The sequence below is a fragment of the Hemitrygon akajei genome, unplaced genomic scaffold, assembly GCF_048418815.1.
Source record: "Hemitrygon akajei unplaced genomic scaffold, sHemAka1.3 Scf000144, whole genome shotgun sequence".
NCBI lineage: Eukaryota > Metazoa > Chordata > Chondrichthyes > Myliobatiformes > Dasyatidae > Hemitrygon > Hemitrygon akajei.
In genome coordinates, this window is record NW_027332030.1 from 611626 (window position 1) to 636011 (window position 24386).

Below are 24386 nucleotides of genomic sequence, written 5' to 3' on the forward strand. Positions count from 1 at the left end.
CTATCTATCTATCTATCTATCTATCTATCTATCTATCTATTGTGCACCAACAGGGCATAAGTTTAATTATAAAGATCCCAGTGAACATACCTGTAGCCATTCTGATTCTGAATGACGATTGTTGATTGTCGGCGTCTTGTTTACACTTTGGTCGCGATGCACGACAGCCTCACCTGCTGGTGATGCCCTGAATTACACAAAACAGGCAGACAGTGAGTCAGAGAGAGTAGGATTACTTTGCAAATGTGACAGTACTGTCATCCTCTGTATCACAGCAGCAGTGTGCTTAGGGACCAAACATCAACTCCCACACCATGTCTGTATGTCGGTCCGGTGATACCTGGCGCATCCTACTGATAGAGTCACAGAGCAACAGAGCGCAGATACAGACCCTTCAGCCCATCGAGACAATGCTGACCACAGTGTACACTTAGATGGTGCTAATTTCCTGTGTTGGACCCATTTCCCTCCTGGCCTCTTTATTCCATATTCACACCCCAACTGCTTCTGGAATTATACAATCGTGCCTGCCTCACCCACTTCCTCTGGCTGCTCCCTCCACATCATCACCAAACTCTGCATGAAACCGTTGCTGCTCGTGGTGGTTTTGCAATCTATATACCACTCCTCTGCCCATTTAGATCCCCTATAAGCTACGACAGTCTTCACCGTGAGTACCATCTACTAATTTTGTGTCAACCACGAACTGACCAGTCAAGCCTTGTGCACCTGCATTCACTTCATTGCTATCAACTAACAAATATCAAATGTTACTTGTAGCTTTGCGATACAGCACTACTTACGCGCCTCCATTCTGAGGAGAAACCTTCAACCATCACTCTTTGCTTGCTACCTTTAAGGAAATTTTTAAATCCATCTAACTTTCTCTCTCTGTACCGCATGGGACTTTATCTTCCAGACCAAGCTGTCATGAGGCACCTTGCCAAAGGCTTCACTGGAGTTCAATGTACAACATCCACTCCCCCACCCTCATTGATAATCATCTTGAAAAACCTTAAAAAGTATAGTTGAACACAACTTTCCATGCACAATGCCATGGTGACGCCTGATCAGCCTCTGTCGACACAAATGTTAGTAGATATTCTGTGTGTGACTGGTCCATACTGTGGAAAATTATGTCCCGCACCTGCCCTTCCATTTTCTCCACTCACCATCAAAAAGCCAAAATGGCAACCCGTAGTAAGATTATGCTTCTCCAGATGCTCAAATTTCCTATCCCTAAGTATCCGCTCCAAGGATTTGCCCACCCCCGATGTAATACTCACTGGTCTATCATCCCTAGGATTTAAACCCATTGGGTTTATTGAATTACATACAAACATTTGACAGCCTCCAATCATGTGTTACTACCCCTGTGGCCAGAGAGGATGCAATGTTCATTGTCAATGCCCCGTAATCACCCCTCACTTTCTGTAGTAACATGGTGTTTATTGGTAGATTGAACAACATCAATTTCTTAGCAGAATGGCAATATTATGCTATCATCACAATCACTGTCCATCTCATTGGTAACTCAGAATCAAAGCATTCATTAAGCACCTCACCTATCACTGCATCGTCCAGGCATGTTTCCATCTTTGCTCCTGAGTATCCTACCCTCAAGCTATTCCTCCTCCACTTCTTCACCCACATGAAGAACGCCTTGGGCTTTCCTTTATCCTACTTCCCAAGGACTTCTCAAGTTCCCTTTGACTTCTAGGTCGCTTCTTAAGTTCCTTCCAGGATACCATGTAATTCTCTAGAGCCTCGCTTGAATGTTGCTTACTGTACCTAAATAATGCTTCCTTTTCCCTCTTGCTTAAATGTTCTCATCCCTTGTGAACCACGGTTACTTTATATAAACATTCTTTCACTGTGTGTGGAACAAATCTACGCCGAACCGCATTCAAGTGTTCCTGAAACAAACTTCACAGTTCCATCTTGCATTTCCCTTTGAGAATGTTATCCTAATTTACACCCCCAAGATGCTTCGAATACCATTGTAACTATCCATCCACTAATTAAATACTGCCTCGTATCGTCTGCTACTGTCCTTGTCCATGACCATGATAAAAGTTGGGGTGTTATGGTCTCTATCTCATAAAGGTCACCCATCGTGACATCTGTCACCTAACCGGCATCAACTGCCTCAAACTAGATACAGTATGGCAAATCCTCCCGTTAGCCCATCAACATACTACGTCAAGAACCCCTCTTGGAAGCACAATGCATTCTGCCCCATTGACTCATTTTGGAACAAGGAGGTGGGATGAACATCAGGAAAGTTGATATCAATAATGATAATGACCTTGTTGTTTTTGCACCTTTCCCAAAACTGCCAAGTTATCTGCTCTCATTATCCTGGTGGCTTTGGGGGAGGCCTATAGAATACTTCCAGAATGATAGCCCCCTTCCCTTTTCTGATTTCCACCCACATTGATGTCTTCTGTTTATGTAACTGTCATACGATTCCTAATTAGTAACGTCAATTCTCTGACTTTCACCCCCCCCCCCCACCCCCGTATGTATTATGAAACAACTAAAACCTGGAGCATCAAACACTAATCCTGCCCTTGTAACAGTCCGGTCCGTGTAATGGTGATAACATGTACCATTCATGTTCTAAGTTACTCGTTTTCTTAATACATATTGTATTGAATTAAAGACATTTCCAACTGACTACATGATGCCCTGTCCACAACCGATCCTTCCACAGTCTCTGTGAACTTCGCATCTACCTTTATATCAACTCTTCTATTATTTGACCAAACATTTTGGTTCCCATCCCGCAACGACTGAGTTTAAACTAACCCCGGCAGCTCCAGCAGTCCTGGCTGCAGGGACATCTATTCATCTCAAGTACAGATATAACCCATGCCTTTGGTACAGGGCCAGATGGGAACATAAATTCATTATAAAACCTAAATATGCTTAATCACAGGTTCCTAGGTTCTGACAATTTATTAGCAGAAAAGTACTTGATGGCGACAGGGTATACAAATGTAAATTATTGGTTGGCATTTGCTAGTTAAGACTGAAATGTGGTGCTGGGACATTTGGCTTCAAGAGGGTTTGCGGAGGCTTCTGGGACAATATACTCGAGGGCAAGTATATCGTTGCAGATTACAATAGACAGAGGAGTCAATGACATGTTGCTGTAGTTCACGGTAACTCCACATTTCTGCAATCACTAGATCAGGAGAAAACTGCGGCCTCTTATAAAGGGAGGAAATTCTCAACGCATTTTGAGATTATTGTGACGTAACACAGCCAAGCAAGGAAACAAGCAGAACTGATAAGAGTTTGAAATGAGTAAACAATATGAGGGAATGTGCGTGGCTTCCCAGAGTAATTAGCAAATCTGCAGTTAGTGCAACTGGGTCTGACAGACGCATACTGGTATTCCGAGGCTGATTCAGTCCCACTCCAGCTATTTCCGACCTTCCTTGATACAGAAATGTAATGTCTAAAAGACCAGTGTTTGGGTAAATAAGACTCACCAAACACTCTCCTGACTGAATCAATGGAGACGCCAAGTCAGATGGGTTATCTCCAGTTGGTGCTCTCCGTCTTCGGGCTGGTTCATTGTTGCTTTTCCCTCGTCTTCAGTTGTGATTTTCTTACTGTCGTGGGCTTTTCTTCCAATAAATCTCGCAGGTCAGGTCTACCTTTAACCAGAGAGATAATGAAGCATGTTACTCATGCAAAGTAGAACAAAGAATTAAACTTATTGGAACTTAAATCTTGAACTCATATATAATGATGCGAGTGAAGAAATCTGTAACTGCCCCTCACACTTTCCAAAGCCTGACATGGGATACAAAGAAACACACACAACATTGCTGCAGGAACTCATCACACCAGGCAGCATCTGTACGTCGACTCCACTCTCTTCCATAGATGCTGCCTGGCCTGCTGAATTCCTCCAGCATTTTGAGTGTGTTGCTTGGCAGCATCTGAAGATTTTTTCTTGTTTGTGATGGGACACAAAGAAGTCATTACTCAGTCATGGTATAAGATACAAATCATAATGCATAGGAGTAGAATTAGGTGATTCGGACATTCTAGTCTGCTCCAAAATCAATCATGGAGGATTTTTTTTCCAACACCGTATTCTTGCTTCACTGCTATAGCACGCAACCTATTTAGCAATCCAGAACATGAATATACCCAACGACAGTCTCCACCACTCTCTGTGGCATCAAATTCCACAGATCAACCAACATTTGGCTAAAGTAATTGCTCTCATCCCAGTTTTAAAGTGAAGATTCTTTATTCTGAGGCGGCACTCTCAGATCCCAGACTCTCCGTCTAATCAAGACACCCTCTCCATTCTCACTGCAACCAAACCTCTTGTCATTCAGTCGGTGTAAATAATCACCCCTGTCCTAACCCGCCAACCATCTGAACCCCACTGAACACACGCCTAGGGCCATCAAATGCTCCACATGCATAATGCTTATCATTCCTCGTATTATTCTTTGAACCTTGTTATCAACAACTGTACTGAATGCATTTCCGGGGTAAAAATACAGGACAATTGGTACCAGGATAATGTACTGGGAAAAGCTGTGTGGTTTCTTCGCTCTTCTATCAACTGACACAAAACGAGCGCTGGTGCGCTGATCCATTCGCAGGAGATTTAAAATGTTCCAGGTGAATGTAATAAAGAGAAACGGGAGTCACAAGAAACGCTCAGCAGGTAAGGAGCAGCTGTGGGGAGAGGAAAAAAGTTAACGATTTGGTTTCCTAATCTTTCGTCAGAATGGATTCATCCAGGTTTTAGTGGAAAATCTCGGGTTGTTCTCCATGGAGCGGTAGGGACCGAGGGAAGATCTGATAGAGGTTTATAAGATTACGAAAGACGTAGGTAGAGTAGACAGGGAGTATCGTTTCGCTATTTTGAAATGTCTAATACCAGAGGACATGCAATGAAGGTGTGAGGGAGTAGATGCAAAGGAAATGTGAGGGTAAGTTGTTCTACTCAGAGAGGTGTGGATGCCTGGAATGCGCTGTCTGTTATGGTGGTGGAAGCAAACCTACATTCACCCTATTTATACCATCATAGATTTCGATATCTCTAGGGGGGTTCCCAACCTGGGGTCTATGGACCCTTTCTTTAATTGTAGGGGCAAATGGCATAGAAAAGTTCAATGAGGTAAACGGTGAAATAGAACACATTAGAATTCAAGATAGATCAGAAGAAAGATTGCTAATACTTATTATTGAGGTATCCTAAAACGAAAAAGCGAGAACAAACAATAAGAAATTTGGCACATGGCCTTTGCTCCTTACCAAACCTTATCAATGCGTCATGGAATGTATCCGATCGGGATATTTCCCACCTTCGTACAGCTACTTCTCAGCCCATGACTACATGAAACAGCAGAGAACCGTGGACACAGTTGAGTCAAACATACCAGGTTCCCCTCCTGTTATGGGAACATTTTCTCCCTCATTGGCAGGATTCTGCAGAGAGTGGTGCAGACAGCCCAGCGCATATGTAGTTGTGAACTTCCCATGATTCAGGACACTTACAAGGACAGACGTGTAAAAAGGGCCTGGCGGATCATCGTGGACCAGAGTCACGCCAGCCACAGTCTATTCCAGCTGCTACCATCCGAGAAACGGTTCCGTAGCATAAAAGCCAGGACCAACAGGCTCCGGGACAGCTTCTTCCACAAGGCCATCAGATGAAATAACCCACGTTGATTTAAATGCACTCTATATTCTATGGACTGTTCAATTTATTAGAGATTATTACAAATTACTTTGATTGTACTTTGGACATTTATACCTTGGACATTTATTTTACGTAATGTAAAGATTGTTACTCATATTGTGATGGATGTAAGAAATCAATTCAATTTAATTCAATTCAATTCAATTCAAACTTGCTAATCGCGCCTTGTGGATCCCCATACAAATCAATGGCACGAACAATGAACTACAGAGGTCTCGATATTGACACAGGTCACAGGCCTCCATTCGCAAAAAAAAAAACAAAAAACATCTTCGATCATCTCCCTCTGCGTCTTTTTCTCGAGCCCGGTGTGAATCCACTTCGCCAGCTCCCTGTGAATCCCACGTGACCGAACCTTCCCGATCAGCTGACATGCGGGATCTTGTTACAGACTTTACCAAAGTTCAGATGAACAACATCACTGCCCAACTTCACCCAACTCCCCAGTTAACTCTTAAATAATCTCCAAAATACTTGACTGATATGATGTCCTAGTGGGCAGTTTAGACGGTGATCTTTCGATAACCAATGTCCAACATCCCGGGATTTCAGCTTCACTGCAGACTGAGAAAGTTCCGATCCCAGCTGTGGAATTACCAACCTGGACTGAAGACCGTATACTGCCAGTTCCATATCCTCAGATTCACCGGCCCAATATCATCACCCATACAAAGATGCTTTGATGCCGGCGATTTGCCGTGTTGTTCCTGCCATTTCCGATTCACAAACTAAGGTGGAATTGGAAGCTAATGACCCTCTGCCGGGGCCGGTGCTCAGGCTGGTTCCCCGATCTGTATAGAGGATGCGGATACACTTCAGCCTGACCCCAGCAGCTAAACCGAGCACATTTGATCACAATCTTCCTGCTGTGTGGGATCTTGCCAGCAGAGCTGGCCGCCATGTTTTCTGCAGTGTAGCCGGAACAAAATGTAAAATTATAAAGTAGAAAATGCCGGGAACTCAGTACATCAGACTACATCTCTGAAAGGAGAAATGGTGGAAGACCCAGTTCCAGAATCAAGACTGTCCAAGATGCTGCCGATCTGCTGAGCGTCTCCAGTATTTTCTCCTCCTCACTTTAAATTTTCCTGCAACTGTAGTATTTTCTCCCTCTTCATTTTAATGCACAGATAGTAACTGATTGCCACCATAAACTGTAAATGCCACCCCCACCTCAACTAATTTGTTAGTTCTGAGTTCATTCTGACCCTGGTGTAACACATTCCATACAGTCAATGCTCACAGCATCCTTTCCTCCCACTGTCACTCTGTTACATTTGCTCCCGAGGCCACTGTCTCTACACTGAGAGGCGGTGACCACAGAGCGATAAAAACTGCAACACTTGCTGCAGCTCTGACGGGCCGTTACCCTGGAAACAGAGCAACTGGCTCACCGAAAATAAACAGAAAATGAAATAACAAACTCAACTTCAGATGCTGAGGGTTCCATTATGGCAAAGATTAACACTGCAGCCATTTTGTTACGGTGAAACTAAAATTGAATTGGCTGCTTTTACTCTGCCACGTGCTGTGTTCAATTAAACCTCTGGTAGTCCTAGCTGTCAAAAAAACTATTCTGGAAAAGATGCAAAGCAAAACTTCACAATGAGGACAAAGTTTGAAAGAGAGATTGCTGAAATATATCATTGCAGCAATGGGAACAGTCTGGGCATAGGTTGAACGAGATGGTTGATATATATCATTGGGGTGGCGGGATACAGGCTGGACAGAGATTGAACAAGATGGTTGATATATATCATTGAAGTAGTGGGATACAGACTGGACAGAGGTTGAACAAGATGGTTGATATATATCATTGAAGTAGTGGGATACAGACTGAACAGAGGTTGAACAAGAAGGTTGATATATATCATTGAGGTGATGGGATACAGGCTGGACAGAGATTGAACAAGATGGTTGATATATATCATTGAGGTGATGGGATACAGACTGGACAGAGGATTAACAAGATGGTTGATATATACTGATGGGGTACAGGTTGGACAGAGTTTGAACAAGATAGTTGATACATATCATTGAGGTGGTGGGACACAGACTGGACAGAGGTTGAACAAGATGTTTCATATATATCATTGAGGTGATGGGACAGAGGCTGGACAGAGGTTGAACAAGATGGTTGATATATATCACTGAGTTGGTGGGACAGAGGCTGGACAGAGGTTAAACAAGATGGTTGATATATATCATTGAGGTGGTGGGACAGAGGCTGGACAGAGGTTGAACAAGTTGGTTGATATATATCATTGAGGAGGTGGGATACAGGCTGGACAGAGGTTGAACCAGATCGGCAGGGGATGAGCAGATGGAGCCAGATGGGAGAATGGGATGAAGGGCGATCTCTGATGTTCCTTCCGCAATCCACAGACCCTGAAATAATAGTTCGCACGAGTAGATAACAGATTCCAATATAACAAAACCAGAACAAACAATAAGAATTTTGGTATATGTCATTTTCTACTCGACTTACTTTATCAATTCACCGCAGAAAGTATCCCATCCGAAACTTCACATCTTCATATAGCTACTGCTCGTCCTTTAATTGAATGAAATAGTGGAGAACAGTGATAGAGCTGAGTACGTAATAGAAATCAACCTCCCCTCCATGGACTCTGTCTATTCTTCCCACTGCCTCAGTAAAACAGCCAACATAATGAAAGATCCCCATAACCCTGAACATTCTCACTTAAAATGCTCCATCGGGGCGAAGATAAAATAGAACAGAAACCTGCCACCGGGCTCAAGGACGGTGTCCATTCTGCTGTTAGAAGCGAACAGCGTGATGAGTGGATTCCTGCCCTCACAGTCTAAATCGATGTGAATCTTGCACCACATATCTACGTGCACTTCACTTTCTCTGTAACCAGAATGATTTATTTTACCTCAATGTACCACTGCAATGTATTGATTTGTATGGATGATACCAAAGCCATGATTTTTACTTTACCTCTGTACATGGAAAACATTCCCCATTTCAATCGTGTGGGAATATTAGACAGCCTGGGTTGCTCCTTTGGAAATTCCGGAGGGAGTGTACACATTTCCGAGAAACCCAGATGAATGAACAAGACTTAATTCTCTCATTAATAGGGCCAGATATCGGGAAACACTGTCAGCATTTCGGCAAGTCGTAGTAATGGAAAGAAGATGGAAATAAATTTCCCAGTCCCCCGAGAGGACGTGAGAGATCTGGATCTCACTGTCCTGTCTGAACGGGGAAAGATGGAACTACTCATACACGTGGAGCAGTGTCCCTAGGGTGCGATTACGCTGTTTAACCCTCTCTGTCTGCAAGAACAAAACAGGCCAAATAACCGCTTCCAGTGTGCTGGAAATATGTAAAATAATCATCGACCCCAGGCATCGATCCAGGTGAAATTTGGATCCGATACCGGGCAGGGTGATGGAGGTAAATTTCACCAGGTACATCTTAATGGATGGGTTCAGTCTCGGCATCACCACCTCATCCCGCTCCTGGGACCAGAACACCAGGGGCTGAGCGGCGGCTCATCTCAGGCGGTTCGGTGTGAAGGTCCCATAACCCGGACCGACCACGACAGGTTGTCTCCAGGAAGCGGGACGGGACCACCGGTTCGAGGATGTTAACGGGACTCCCTGCCCATCATCAGATGCCCCCCTTCCCCCTGGATCGGCTTCAGTACTCAACGATGGGAAAATGTCGGTAGCGTTCACCCCTAGTGACGGGTTATCAATACTCACCGATGAGAACTTGATCAATTGTTCCAGCAGACAGCGATCGGTCCTCCGGTTCCCAGCCGACGACCCGGTTCTACAGAGAACGGAACGAAAACCACCGCCATTCCGGAGACTGTGTGAGCGGGGGCGGGGCCTCGGAAGCGAAAACCTCAGATGCTGCAGATCTGCGTTTGAAATGGGAGCGAGAACATGGTTCACGTGACGGGTGGAGGGTTTCCCACCTGAACCGGTGACTCTGCTCATCGCCCCTCACACACTGCCCGACCTACGAACCGCATTTTACATACTATTTCATATTTAGCCAGCTACATTTTTAATCTCTCCCTCTGCATCTTCCCCGTCCCCATCGCTCCACCACCCGGTTCTCAGAGTTACTGGATCAATTCTCATCCCGGTCCGACACTGAATTCCCACCCGAAGAAGAATTGTGCAGGTTTCATTGAAATCACTTCTACGTTTATAAACACTAATTTCTATTCACATTCCTCCGGAGCCTCACTGGACAGGAACACTGAAACATCAAGTGAAAAACAGGAGGAGGTGGCCATTCAGCCCCTCAAACCATCAACAAGATGGCGACTGCTCTCCCATCTCAGTCACATGTTTCTCGACGATCCTCATTTCCTCGATCCCTTCGGTCTCCACACATCTGCCGGCCTCTGTTTTATGTGAAGACAATCCCTGATCTTCATCGTCCTCCAGGAATCAGTCTGGTGAATCTCTAAAACAAACTCTCTCTTACTTGTTAGATAATCCTCCATAGAATTGAATTCCATTTCTGCAGTCCCGTGTTGTCCCAATCACTCACCTCCCACCCCGTCGCTATTTCCACCTCCCCCCTCACCTGGATCCACCTCTCACTCCCCAGCTCTTGCCCCATCCCCACCCTTCACCTCTTTTCTCTGACTATTTCCCGTCCACACTCAGTCCAGAGGGAGGGTCTCGGCCAGAAATGTTGACGGTCCATTTCCCTCCACAGATGCTGCCCGACCCACTGAGTTCCTCCGGCAGTCTGTTCTTTGGTCTGTATAACCCGTGTTAGTATGGGGAGCGGGATTTTACACCATATTCCAGGCACAATCTCAGCAAAGCCCAAATAATTGTTGCGGTAATCGCCACACTTAAACACGAGAAAGCTTGCAAATGCTGGAAACCTAAAGCAACAGATAGAAAATTCTGGAGGAAATCAGCACAACAGGCAGTATGTATGGAAAAGAGTGAACAGTCGACAGTTTGGACCACGAGCCTTTTTCATTCCTGAGGAGGAGGGGGAAGATATGTGAATAAATATGTCGGCGAGGATAAAGAGGGGAGGTGGAAGGTGATTGGTGAAGTCAAGTGATGGACAGGTGAAGGGCTGGAGAATAAAGAATCTGAGAGTTGTCAATAGGAGAAAGGGGAAGAGGAGACCCGGGGGAAGTAATAGGCTGGTGAGCGGAAATGAAAGTTCAGAGTGGAGAAGAGTGAAGTAGGGGGCGATTTGTTTACTGGAAGGAGAATTCAACATTCATACAATCAGGTTGGAGGGTACCCAGATGATGTTGTTCCTCCACCCTGAGGGCGGTCTCATCTTGACACAAGAGGAGGCCATTGATCGAGATCTTTGAATGGGAATCAGAATTAAATAATTAGGCCACTAGGAAGTCTCCCTTGTGGCAGATGGTAAAGAGATTCTCGACAAAACGGTTTTCCAATTTATGGTGGGTCTCACCAATGTAAAGGAGGCCGCATTGGGAGCAGGGAATACAATATGCGACCTCAGCAAATACACAGATGAAGTGTTGCCTCACCTGGAAGGACTGTTTTGTGTCTGAATGGAGGAGAGGGAGGAGGTGCACGGGTAGGTGCAGCGCTTAGGCCGCTTGCAGGGATAAGTGGCTGGAGGGAGATCGGTGAGGAGGGATGAATGAACAAGGGAATTGTTGAGAGAGTGATCCCTGTTGAAAGAAGAAGGCGGGGTGCGAGCGAGGAGGGTAAAGATATGTTTAGTTGTAATATCTCTCAGGAGAAGACTGCCAGTTCCGTAATCCTGGAGTCCCATCGCAGGATTATAGCCCAAGCACTAACACTCCCAGGACTCTTTCCATTCAGTAATATTCAGCAGTGTCCGGTCTAATCCCAGTTCTAAAATTAACACTCTGCTCCATCCCATAATAGAACTAGAACTTGATGACGCTGTAACTGGGCGGGGAACCCGGGCCATGGGTCGCAAGTGGGTGGCATTATATTGTAACTTGTCTTCAGCAGGTAATTTGAGCTCTACTGTTTATTATCGTATTGCGGAGCGGGACCTGGATCAGTGCAATTCGCCGCCACTTCTCCCAAAGTGAAACTACAAGAAAATGCTTTTAATATAAAATTGAAAATAAATCACTGGAAACCCAGTACAGGATTTTGTCTTTTTGATGCACAGATATTGGATAACTGCAAGATGTTTGTGGCATCCTGAAGAGATTTGCATAAATAAATACATACATTCATTCGTTATCTCTTTATTCCAACATAAACATCATATATTCCATATAGTAAATGCTCAAGACATCCTGGCATCCGCATCGGCTCCTGAGGCCACTGAGGGTCAGTGACCAGAGAGCGATAAAAATGTTCAACACTCTGCAGCTCTGGTGGGCTGTTACCCTGGTGATGGAGGAAGTGGCTCAGCAGAACTAACTGAAAATAGGAAATAAGGAACAACCTCACATGCTCTGAGTTTCATCATGACAAAGATGAACATTGAGCTCTCAGCCGTTTTGTACTGGGGATGTTAAAATTCCAGTTGCTGTTTGAACCCTGTCCCGAGGTCAATCCAGTAAATCTGTTGGGATTTCCATCTCTACAGAACTTCCAGCAGCGCAGAAGCTGGTCAAAAATCAAAACACGTTGTTAGATAAGGCCTATCTGCTTCAAATGGCAACTATGGGATACTTAAAAAGATTGTAGTGATAAACATAAAGTTTACTTCTTTGTTCAATTAATTGGTTAAAATTCCATCATGTTCTTGTGGCTGCCAATAGCTTATATCTATGATCAACCCCAGGCATTGATACAGGTTCAATTCAGATCCTGTTACTGGACAGAATGATGGAAGAGCAGGTCCCCAGATACAATTGAATAGATTGAGCTTGTAACCTCAGTTAATAGACTCCCCTACTGTTGAATACCACTTGTCCCTATCCACTCTATCCAGACCTCAGGATTTCATTGAGGTTCCTGGTCCCGGAGTCAGCACTCCTCCATTGAGAACAGTCCCAGAAACACCAAATGCTCCTCATACATAAAACTTTTCATTCCAGAATCACTCTTGTGAACTTTGTAAACAACAACAGTAATGAGTACATTCCCTCGGATACAGACAATTTGGTGGCGGAATAATTTATTGAGACAAATATTCTACTTCGCACTGCCCAATTAACTGTCAAAAATGATCAGCGTCCTATCTAGTCAAGGCACTGAAAGGGATGGGGTAGTTCTTCAATAATTTTTGTTTGCCTGTATTTACCTGGGAGACAGATACAGAGACTATAGAAATCGGGAAAAGATCGTCTTGTTATAGATTGTATGCAGATTACAGAACAGGTGCTTGGTGAATTAGAATGGATAAATACCCCGGGCCTGACAAGGTGTTCCCTCGGACCCTGTGGAAGGCCAGTGCACAAACTGCTGAACACTGTCAGAGACATATGAAATGCACAGAGCTACAGGTGATATGCCAGAGGATAGGATAGCTGGTTTTGCTCATTTGTGTTAGAAAGGCTAGAAAAATAAGAAGGGATACTATAGGCACGTGATCCTGACATCAGTCTTGGGTATGTCCTTGGGAGGTATTTTAAGAAATGGAATTGATAGTTTTCGAAATACTGGGCTTGATGAGGGATAGTCAAACTGGCAGGTCATGTCCAATCAAATTATTCTGCATAGGAGGCTGGTCCAAAAGGGAAAGGTACATAAGATTCAGATGGAAGCAAGTGGAGAACCCGGAGAGTGCTGGCAGATGGTGGCCTCTCTGAATGGAGGCATGAGACTCGCGAGGTGCTGCAAGGACAGCGACTGGCTGCTTGGTAGTAACGTTAATGATTGAGATAACAGATGACAATGTGGCAAACTAAAGCAGTAAATTTGTGCAAAATACTGAGATGGGACGTAGCAGGCAGTGAGAAAGGCTACCAAAGGTGCATTGTGCTCTGGACCAGCTGGGAAGTCAGGTTACAAACCAGCAGAGGGAATTCAATGTAAACAACAGCGAGCTGTTGCTATTTTGCAAGATAAACCGGGGTATGACTCGCAGAGGTAATGGTATGGTCTGCGGTATGTGACAGAGTGAACTTACATGGGAATACAGATCTAGAATTGCTTAAAATTGACCCAACAGTTAGCTGCATTAACAAGCTACAAATGCAAGGCACACTCCAGAGAGAAGGAACCGAAAGGGTAAATAACAACTGAGCTGTTGGGATACAGGCTGGACAGAGGTTGAACAAGATAGTTGATATATATCATTGAGTTGGTGGGATACAGACTGGACAGAGGTTGAACAAGATGGTTGATATATATCATTGAGTTGGTGGGATACAGACTGGACAGAGGTTGAACAAGATGGTTGATATATATCATTGAGGTGGTGGGATACAGACTGGACAGAGGTTGAACAAGATGTTTATATCATTGAGGTGGTGGGATACAGACTGGACAGAGGTTGAACAAGATGGTTGATATATATCATTGAGGTGGTGGGATACAGACTGGACAGAGGTTGAACAAGATGTTTATATCATTGATGTGGTGGGATACAGACTGGACAGAGATTAAACAAGATGGTTGATATATATCATTGAGCTGGTGGGATACAGACTGGACAGAGGTTGAACAAGATGTTTATATCATTGAGGTGGTGGGATACAGACTGGACAGAGGTTGAACAAGATGGTTGATATATATCATTGAGGTGGAGGGAACCAGACTGGACAGAGGTTGAACAAGATGGTTGATATATATCTTTGAGGTGGTGGGATACAGGCTGGACAGAGGTTGAAGAAGATATTTTATATATATCTTTGAGGTGGTGGGATACAGTCTGGACAGCGGTTGAACAAGATATTTGATATATATCATTGAGGTGGAGGGAAGCAGACTGTACAGAGGTTGAACAAGATTGTTCATCTATATCCTCGAGGTGGAGGGATGCGGATTGGAGAGAGGTTGAACAAGATGGTTGATATATATATCAATGAGTTGGTTGGATAAAGGCTAGAAAGATATTGAACAAATTCGTCATGGAGTAAGCTGATGGAACTACGTGGGAGAAAGGATCAATGACAATCACAGATTGTCCTCCAGCAATACGCGGATATAAATTAATTATGAATAAAACGATTCTCAAATGATAAAGATGGAGCAAACAACAGGAACTTTGAATTATGACCGCTGTCCCTCACTAAATTTCATCAATCTACCATAGAGAGTGTCCCATCAGGGTACTGCACACGTTCGTACGGCTACTGCTTTGCTCATGACTGCAAGGAACTGCAGAGAGCTGTGGACAGCTGAGGACATCACGGAAACCTGTCTGCCCACCATGGACTGTGCCTGTGCTTCCTGTGTGATCGGTAAAGCAGGCACAGAATTACCTTACAACGCTGGACAGCCTGGAATCCTACTTGGGTAGAATATAGAAAAGAAATGGAAAACGCTACAAACAGGCTTAAGGACGGCATCCATTCTGCTGTTATAAGCAAAGTGAACGGTCCCCAGCAAGATAAGGTGGACTTTAACCTCACAATATAACTTGTTATGTCCTTGCGCCATTTGTCTACCTGCCCTGCTGTTTCTGTGAAACAATAATGCATTGCTACGCTCTGTTATTGTTTATCTGATATCACCTCAATGTGCTGTTCTGTTCTATTGATCTGTATGGATGGCATGCTCAACGGGATTTTCATTGCACCCAGTTACAGGAGAATAATAAGCAGATTTTTATTGTGTGGAGATAATGGACAAATTGGGCCAAAAAATATTTGAAACGGGTGCAAAGAGTCTTGGGAGTGCTTGTGTAGTTTTCCTGCAGGTTAGTGTTCAGGATAATTCGGTGGTGAAGAAGGCAAATGCGATCTTTAGATTCATTTCAAGAGGACTGTAATATGAAAGAAAGGATGTACTGTTGAGAATTTAGAAAGTCCTGATGAGGCAACACTTAGAGCATTCTTAGCAGGTTTGGGCCCCTAACATATGAAAAGATGCGTTAACAATGGAAAGGATTAAAAGGCGGCTCAGGAAAATTATTCCAGGTTTGATCCCAAAGAGCGTGTTCCTATGATGTTCCAGTTCTATGTTCTAAGTTCTATGTTATGTTCCAGCTCCACTCGACCATACGATATAGGAGCAGAATTAGGCCATTTGACCCACCGAGTCTAGTCCACAATTTCATCATGTCTGATCCAAGTTTGCTCTCATTCCCAGTCTCCTGCCTTTTCACCATATCCTTTCATGCTCTGACCAATCAGGAATCTATCAACCTCTCTCTTAAATATACACAAAGATTTGGCCACCACAGCTGCCTGTGGCAAAAGCTAAATTTCCACAGATTCAACATTCCATGGTAAAATAAATTCCTGCTCACCCCGTTCAAATAGGGCGCCCCTCTATTCTGAGGTACGGTCATCTGCTTGTAGACTATCCCACCAGAGGAACCATCATCTCCATAGCAACTCTATCAAAGTTATTTTCACCATTCGTCAGGCTTCAATAAGGTCACCCCTCATGCTTCTGAATTCTAGTGAATACTAGCCCAGAGGCATCAAACGCCGGTCATATGACAAACCATTCAATCATTGAATCACTTCCGTGAACAACCTTTGAATCCTATATAGGTAAAACACATTCCTTTCGAAGTTAAGAGGCCCAAACCTGCTCAAAACACTCCAAGTGCGGCCTCAGCGGTGCTTTATGAAGTTTCAACATTACATCCCTGCTTTTATATTCTATTCTTCTTGAGATGAATGCTAACATCGCATTTGACTTCCCCACAACAGACTTAACCTGCAAATTAAACTTTAGAGAATCCTGCACAAGGATCCCCAAGTGCCTGTGCACCTCAGTTTTCTTTTCTATCTAGAAAAAATTTAACACATCCATTTTGTCTACCAAAGTGCATGACCATACACTTCTCGACACTGTATTCCATTTCATTGCCCAGTTTCCTAATTATTCTTTGTCCTTCTGTAACCTTTCTAAATCCTCAAAACCACAGGCTCCTCGAACTATCTTCATACCACCTGCAAACATTGCAACAAAGTCATTCATACCATTCTCCAAATCATTAACATATGACGTAAGAGAATCGGTCCCAAAGCAGACTCCTGTGGAGTATCACGAGTCACTGGGAGTGGTTTCCAATCAAACACTCCTTTATCCATTTCAGAATCTGTCTGGTAACGCCATGATCTCGTAGCTTGTTAAGCAACCTTATGTGTGGCAGCGTAACAAAGACCTTCTGAAAATCCAAATGTGCAGCATCAACAGATTCTCCTTTGTCTATCATGCTTGTTATTTCTTCAAATAATTCCCCATTAGATTTATCAGGCAAGACTACGGCCTATTTTCTGACGGATCTCAAAGTACCCGGAGACCACATCCTTAATAATCAACTTCTACATCGTCCTAAATACTGAGGTCAAACAAACTGACATATGGGCTCCTTTCTGCCCCATTCCTTTCTTGAAGAGTGAAGTGACATTTGCAAATTTTAAGACTTCCGGAACCATTACAGAAGCTAGTGATTCTTGAAAGAACATTATTAATGTCTCACGATCTATTCAGCCACCGCTTTTAGAATTGTGGGGTACATGCCATCTAGTCCAGGTGACATATCTAACTTCAGACCTTTCAGTTTCCCAAGAAATCTCTCTCTCTGAATGTGCTAACTTCACACACTTCATGCCCCCTGACACCCGGAACTTCCAATACACTGCTAGTGTCTTCCTCTATGAAGACTGGTGTAAAATGTATCTTCAGTTCTGCCATTACTGCCCACCCTTTACTACCTCTCCAGTGTCGTTTTCCAGCGTTCTGATATCCAGTCGAGCCTCTCATTTACACTTCATATATCTGAATAAATGTTTAGTAACTTCTTTAATATTATTGGCTCGTTTTCTGTAGTATTTCACCTTTACCTTTCTTATGACTTTTTGTTGTCTTCTGTTTGTTTTTACAACTTTACCAATGGAACTACTTCCCAAAAATTGCTGCTCTGCTGCCATCCCAACATTTCCAATCAATTCCGGCCAATTCCCCTCTCCTGCCTCTGCAATTCCCGGTACACCACTGTAATGATGGTATCTCTGTAATATCGTTGCGCCTGCCTTTAGCTTCTCCTTCTGGAGCTTCTATTTGACTCCCACTAGCTGAGAGACAGGGAACAGTGAGAGGGACTTTCCAAACAAGGATTGAACACTAAACCCCGGTCCGTGTTCACTGGCAAACACGGAGCAGCCCATTAACTCACAGCCTCTCACTGTGAGAGAAGGAAAGACAGCTCATTTTCTTCACTGATTCCAAAGGACCTCCAGAAGGAGGAATGGCCAGTCCCATCTGTTGAAGCAATGAGCTCGGGCGAAGCCCAAACACTGCAAATACTATATTCCTGGTCTCCCCATCCTAGCCTTATAACCCATGGCCCAGGACTTTTTACTGCCCAGTAACGTGCTGCAGTGTCTCAGCTATTCCCAGTTCAAATCTAACACTCCCGAACCAACCCATGACAGAATAGTAACATAGAGGAAGCTTTGTCTGGACGGGGATCGGGGTTGAATTCCAGGCCTTGGGTCACAACGCGGACGCGGATACATTTCAGCTAATCTAAACTGAGCATACTTAGTGATTATTTTATTGTTGAGTGAGACCTCGACCAGGTTAGTTAGCCGCCTTATTTCCATATAGTAAGTGCTCAAAGCATCCTGGAATCCACACTGGTTGCTAAGGCCACTCTGTCTCCACAGTGACTACAGTTGGTTAAAATCTTCCCTTCTTGATGTTCTGGTGCTCTGTTACCCTGGTGACTGAGGAAGAGGCCCAGCAGAAGTAAAGGAAAAAGGAAGCAACCTCACATGCTGTGAGTTTCTTTATGACCCAATGAAAACTGAACACTCAGCAATGTTTTAATGTTGAAACTGAAATACCAGTAAATCTGCTGTCAGCTCCTTCTGCACAGCACTTTCAGCAGTGTTGAAGCTGGTCATTAAAGACGGTCAGTCTGCTTCAAAAGTCGGTTATCTGTAATTTACAAAATATATTACTCAACACATTGTGATGATATTCATGAAGTTTCCTTTTTTGCTTAGTTAAGCGATTAAAAATTCTAACAAATTTTTGTAGTTTCGAATAACGTAAAAGTAGAGTTGACAGTACAGGCAACATTCTGACCCCACTGCTGGATAGAATTATGGAGGAGAAGATTTGTAGATACAACTCAGTGATTTGTGAGGTTTTGTTATCTGTTCCAAGACATCTCTCCTGATGAAAACATCTTCATCCGTCCACTCTATGGAGTCATCAGTATTTGCTACGTTTCAATGAATTTCCCCCTCCTAGCGTGCCCCATCATCCCTTTGAGAACAGGCCCAGGGACAGTAAATGCTTCACATACATTAAGCTTTTCATTCCAGAAATCATTTTTATAAACAACTACTGTAATGAGCACATTTCCACGAGTAACAAACTATTTGGTGGCAGTATATTTATTTGAGAAAACCTGTTGTTTCCTTACAGCCCCATTAACTGGACAAACGAACTTCTGAAGATCAGCCTGCTCATGTATGCATGGAGCCAACAGAAACGGGGGAGATCTTCAATGATTTATCTGGGTGTGCATGTATTTGGGAGACAGCTATAGAGATGATAGAAATGAGGAAATGTTCGCCAGTTGTTGGATTGTATCCAGTTTACAGAACAGGTGCTTGCTCTGTTGAGCTGAATTGGGATGGATAAATCTCAGGACTTGACAACATATTCCCTGGAAGCATTTGGGACTCTAGTGTTGAAACTGCGCGAATGCTGCCAGAGGCATATAAAATGGTCATGGCTATAGATGATGTGCCAGCCGACCAGAGGAGAGCCACAATGTTCACATTTGTGTTGGGAAGGTTCGGTACATATGAAGGGTAACTGACATCAGGCCTGGGTAAGTTATTGGAAGGGGTCACAAGGAATGGGATGTGAAAGATAGAAAAGGATAGTCAACCTGGCAGGCCCTATCTAATCTAATTATGGACGTTTTTTGAGGAAATTATCAAGAAGCTTGATGAAGTGAATGTGGGGGTCTTTGCCTATATTGACGTTAACAAGGAGTTTGATAACATTCTGCATGGGAGGCTGGTCCACAACGGTGAGGTGCGTAGAATTCAGGATGAATCACGGGTAGAAGCCAGAGAATGCTTGCAGATTATTGTCTCTCTGGGCTGAATAGAGACATGTGACCTGCGGGGTGTTGCAGGGAATGGGACAGGTTCCTTGGTATTAATATTAATGATTTAGATGAAAGAGGAAATGTACCAAGCTGGACCGGTAAATCTATGGATTATACCGAGATGGGGATGTAGGAGACAGTGAGAAACGCTACCGAAGTTGCTCAGTGCTCCGGACCAGCTGGGAAGTTGGGTTAAAACTAGCAGAGGGCATTTAATGAGGATAACAGTGGGCTGTTGCAATTTGGCAGAAGAAACCAGGACATGCCTTACACAGTGAATGGGAAATGTCTGCGCTGTGTGACAAAATAAGTTGACATGGGAATACAGATCCAGAATCCCCTGAAAGTGGCACTAGAGTTCGATGGCGTTTTAAAGAGAGCTCCGGGAATATTAGCCTTAATAAATCGGCATGGTCAGAGGAATTGGGTTGTTAACGCTACAGTTGTAGAAGACACTGTGAATCCAGATTTGCAGAATTGTGTGGAGTTCTCATCAGCTACTTGAACGAAAGATCTCAATAATCGTGTAAAAATCCAAAGGAAATGACACGGATGTTGCCGGTATTTAAGGAAATTATGGCAGGGGTAGGATGAACAGATTTGAACTTGAGTAACTGGTGCATAGGAAAGTCAGCGCAGATCCCAGCTGGGGTTCCTACGCTTTTTAATATCATGCACCCTCTGATTAACCGAGGGGTGTATTGAACCATCTCCCAGCAGAGGTGGTAGTTGCAGGTTGAATTGCAGCATTTAAGTGCCGTTGTTTATATGTACAGTACCTGGATGAAAGAGTTATGGAAGAGAATATTCTAGGTGCAGGTGGATGGGGCCAATCAAGGAATGGCACGGATTAGATGGGCTGAAAGGACTGCTTCTGTGCTATAGGAGAATGAATCTAAATTGAGCGTTCCATGCAAGTCCATTTCCAGAAGAATGAAATCATTTCAGGGTAATGTCTTGAGAAGCCACAAATGAAAAAAAAAATAAAAAGTAGAAGAACTGAAAATAAACGAAAAGGGAAATATCAAACTCAAATCACAGCTGTGAGTTTCATTGTGACAAGGATCAGCACTACAGCCAATTTATAACTGTGAGACAAAAATTGTAATGGCTAATTTAGCCCTGCTTCGAGCTGCATGCAGTTAACCTTCTGGTAGTTCTAGAGAGAGAAAAAAAAACAAAACAAAACAAAAAATTCTTGGAAGACTCCGTGAGGGAAAAGGAGGAAGAAAGTAATTCACAGCGAAAACAAATGTTAGAATAAATATTACAGATATATCAGTGAGTTCATGGGATACGACTGGACAGAGGGTGAACATGATTGTTGTTATATAGCACTGAGGGATTAGATAGAGGTTGGGCAGAGTTTGAACAGGATTGTCGATATATATCCTCAAGGTGGGGGATACAGACTGGACAGAGGTTGAACAAGATGGTTGATATATATCATTGAGGTGATGGGATACAGACTGGACAGAGGTTGAACAAGATGGTTGATATATATCACTGAGGTTGTGGGATACAGACTGGACAGAGGTTAAACAAGATGGTTGATATATATCATTGAGGTGGTTCGATACAGACTGGACAGAGGTTGAACAAAGTGGTTGATATATATCATTGAGGTGGTGGGATACAGGCTGGATATAGGGTGAATATAGGTTGAAGGAGGAATGGGTAGGAAAATTGAAGCTGGAGTTTAATGGTGACAGGTGTGTGGTGTTGCACTTCAGAAGGTCAAACCAAGGTAGAACATACAAGGTAAATGGTAGGACACTGAGGAGTGCAGAAGAATAGAGGGATCTGGGAGTACAGATACATAATTCCCTAAAAGTGGTGTCACAAGTAGATAGGGTTGTAAAGAGAGCTTTTGGTACATTGGCCTTTATAAATCAAAGTATAGAGTAAAAGAGTTGGAATGTAGTGGTGAGGTTGTATAAGACATTCGTGAGACCGAATTTGGAGTATTGCGTGCAGTTTTGGTCGCCTAATTACAATAAGGATATTAATGTTTGTAACAGTGCAGAGAGGGTTTACAAGGATGTTGCCAGGACTTGAGAAACTGAGTTATAGAGAAAGGTTGAATAGGTTAGGACTTTATTCCCTGGAGCGTAGGAGAATGAGGGGTGATTTAATAGAGGTGTATGAAATTATTAACGGTATAGATAGAATGAATGCAAGCAGGCTTTGTCCATTGAGGCAGCGGAGAAAAAAACCCGAGGTCATGGCTTAAGGGTGAAGGGGGAAAAGTTTAAAGGGATCATTAAGGGGGGCTTCTTCACGCAGAGAGGAGTGGTAATGTGGAATGAAATGCCAGATGAAGTGGTGAATGCGGGCTCACTTTTGACATTTAAGAAAAACTTGGACAGGTATATGGATGAGAGGGGTTTGGAAGGGTATGGCCCAGCTGCAGGTCAGTGGGACTAGGCAGAAAAATGGTTCGGCACAGCCAGGAAGGGCCAAAAGGCTTGTTTCTGTGCTGTAATGTTCTATGGTTCTATGGTTCTTTGCAATGCATTTAGGTATTTGCCCCTTAGTTTTGGTAAGGTGACAATTTAGGTAATTTAGGGTGACAAGTGAAATATTTAAGGGGAATCAGAGCGGGAACTACATCACTCGGAGGGAAGGGCGAATGTGGAAGCAGCTCCCAGCGGACCTGGGTGATGCGGGTTCAATTGCAGTGTCTAAGAGAAGTTTGCGTGGGTACATCGTTGAGAGAAGTATTGAGGCTGTGGTTTGCGTGCAGGTGGATGAGACAAGGCAGAGAATGTGACGGACTAGATGGGCTGAAAGGACTGTTTCTGCGCTGTAGGGGAATAAATCTTTACTGAGCATTCTACGTAAGTCCATTTCCCAGAAAACACATATCATCCCAAGCTAATGTTTTAAAAACCTACAAAATCAAGAAGCATTTTTAAGCTAATAAACCTAAAATAACCTAAAAAAGAAATAACAAGCAACATCACATGCCGTGAGCTTCATTGTGACAAATATTAATGCTGCAGCCATTTTGTACCGGTGAAACTAAAAACTGTAATGGCTGCTTTCACCCTTTAAGGCCATAGATATAGGAGGAGAATTAGGCCATTTAGGCCATTGAGTCTGCTCCGCCATTTTATCGTGACTGATGCATTTTTCTTCGGCTCCAATCTTCTGCCTTTCCCTAAACTTCTGCCTTCCTCCCGATACCTCCACCTTAAATCTACACACAAACGGCCTCCGCAGCTGCCTGCGGCAAGGAAATCCACAGATTCACCACTCTGATTAAAGAGATTCCGGCTCATCTCCATTCTAAAAGGGTGCCCCTCTTTACTGAAGCTGTGACCTCTGGTCTTAGACTCTTCCACCAGAGGAAGCACCCTTTCCACATCCACTCTATCAAGGCTTTTCACCATTTGATATGATCCATTAGGGCACCCCTCAGTCTTCTGAATTCCAGTGATTAATTGACCCAGAGTCATCAAACACTCTTTATCTGACAAGCCGCTGAAGCCTGGAACCATTTTCGTGAACTTCCTTTGAACCATCGCCTGTTGCAGCACATCCAATCAAAAATAAGCCGTTCAGAGCTGTTCACAGCATTCTATGTGAGTCCTCACCGGTGCTTTATGAATTCTCAACATTACATTCTTGCTTTTATATTCTAGTCCTCTTGAAATGAATGTTAACATTGCATTTGCCTTCCTCACCACTGAACCAATCTGCAAATTAACCTTTATGGAATCCTGTGCAATATCTCCCAAGTCACTTTGCAGCACAGTTGTTTGTGTTTTCTCTCCATTGAAAAGCAAGTAAACCACTTCATTTCTTCAACCGAAGTAAATGACCATACCCTTCCCGACACTCTATTGCATTTGCCAGATCTTTGTGCGTCCTCCTAAACTGTCCTAAGTCCTTCTCCAAAAAATTATGTGTCCCTTCACCTCTCTTCATATACTCTGCGAACATTGCAACAACCATCAATTTCATCATCCAAATCATTGACATATAAGGTAAAAAGAATCGGTCCCGTCATAGATTCCTGTGGAACACCGCTAGTCACCGGCAGCCGAACAGTAATGGCTCGCTTTATTCCCACTCCTTCTCTCCTGCCTACCAACGACTGTTCCATACATGCTATAATCTTTCCTGCCACACCCTAGGATCGTAGGTTATAACTCTTACCTCACCAGGTGTTACATTCAATTCAACCTCTGGTAGTTCTAACTAACAAAAAAAGATTCCTGAAAAACTCAGTGAGATAAAAGGTGCAATGCAACATTTCACAATTAAGAGAAAGGTTAGAGGAAACATTGCTGATGTACTGTACATCATTGAGGTGGGTACACACGGGCTGAAGAAAGGTTGCGCAAGATGTGAGTGAATGAGGAGATGGAACCATGTGGGTGAGGGATCAAGGACAGTTACTGGTGGTCATTCAGTAATACACGGGCACTGAATAATACCATAGAA

The 24386-nt window shown here is 43.6% G+C and overlaps 1 protein-coding gene across 1 annotated transcript in view; it reads right to left on the minus strand.

Annotated features, from left to right (window-relative positions):
• LOC140723898 (NACHT, LRR and PYD domains-containing protein 12-like) overlaps positions 1-24386 on the minus strand; it is a 64747-nt gene that overhangs the window by 38515 nt on the left and 1846 nt on the right. Inside the window, exons 2-6 of the mRNA XM_073038437.1 lie at positions 18649-18742; positions 9482-9642; positions 8232-8297; positions 3501-3668; positions 91-187 (exon numbers count right to left, since the gene is read on the minus strand). Of these exons, the coding sequence (XP_072894538.1) occupies positions 91-100 (10 nt within the window). The 5' untranslated portion in view covers positions 101-187; positions 3501-3668; positions 8232-8297; positions 9482-9642; positions 18649-18742. The remainder of the gene's footprint in view (positions 1-90; positions 188-3500; positions 3669-8231; positions 8298-9481; positions 9643-18648; positions 18743-24386) is intronic.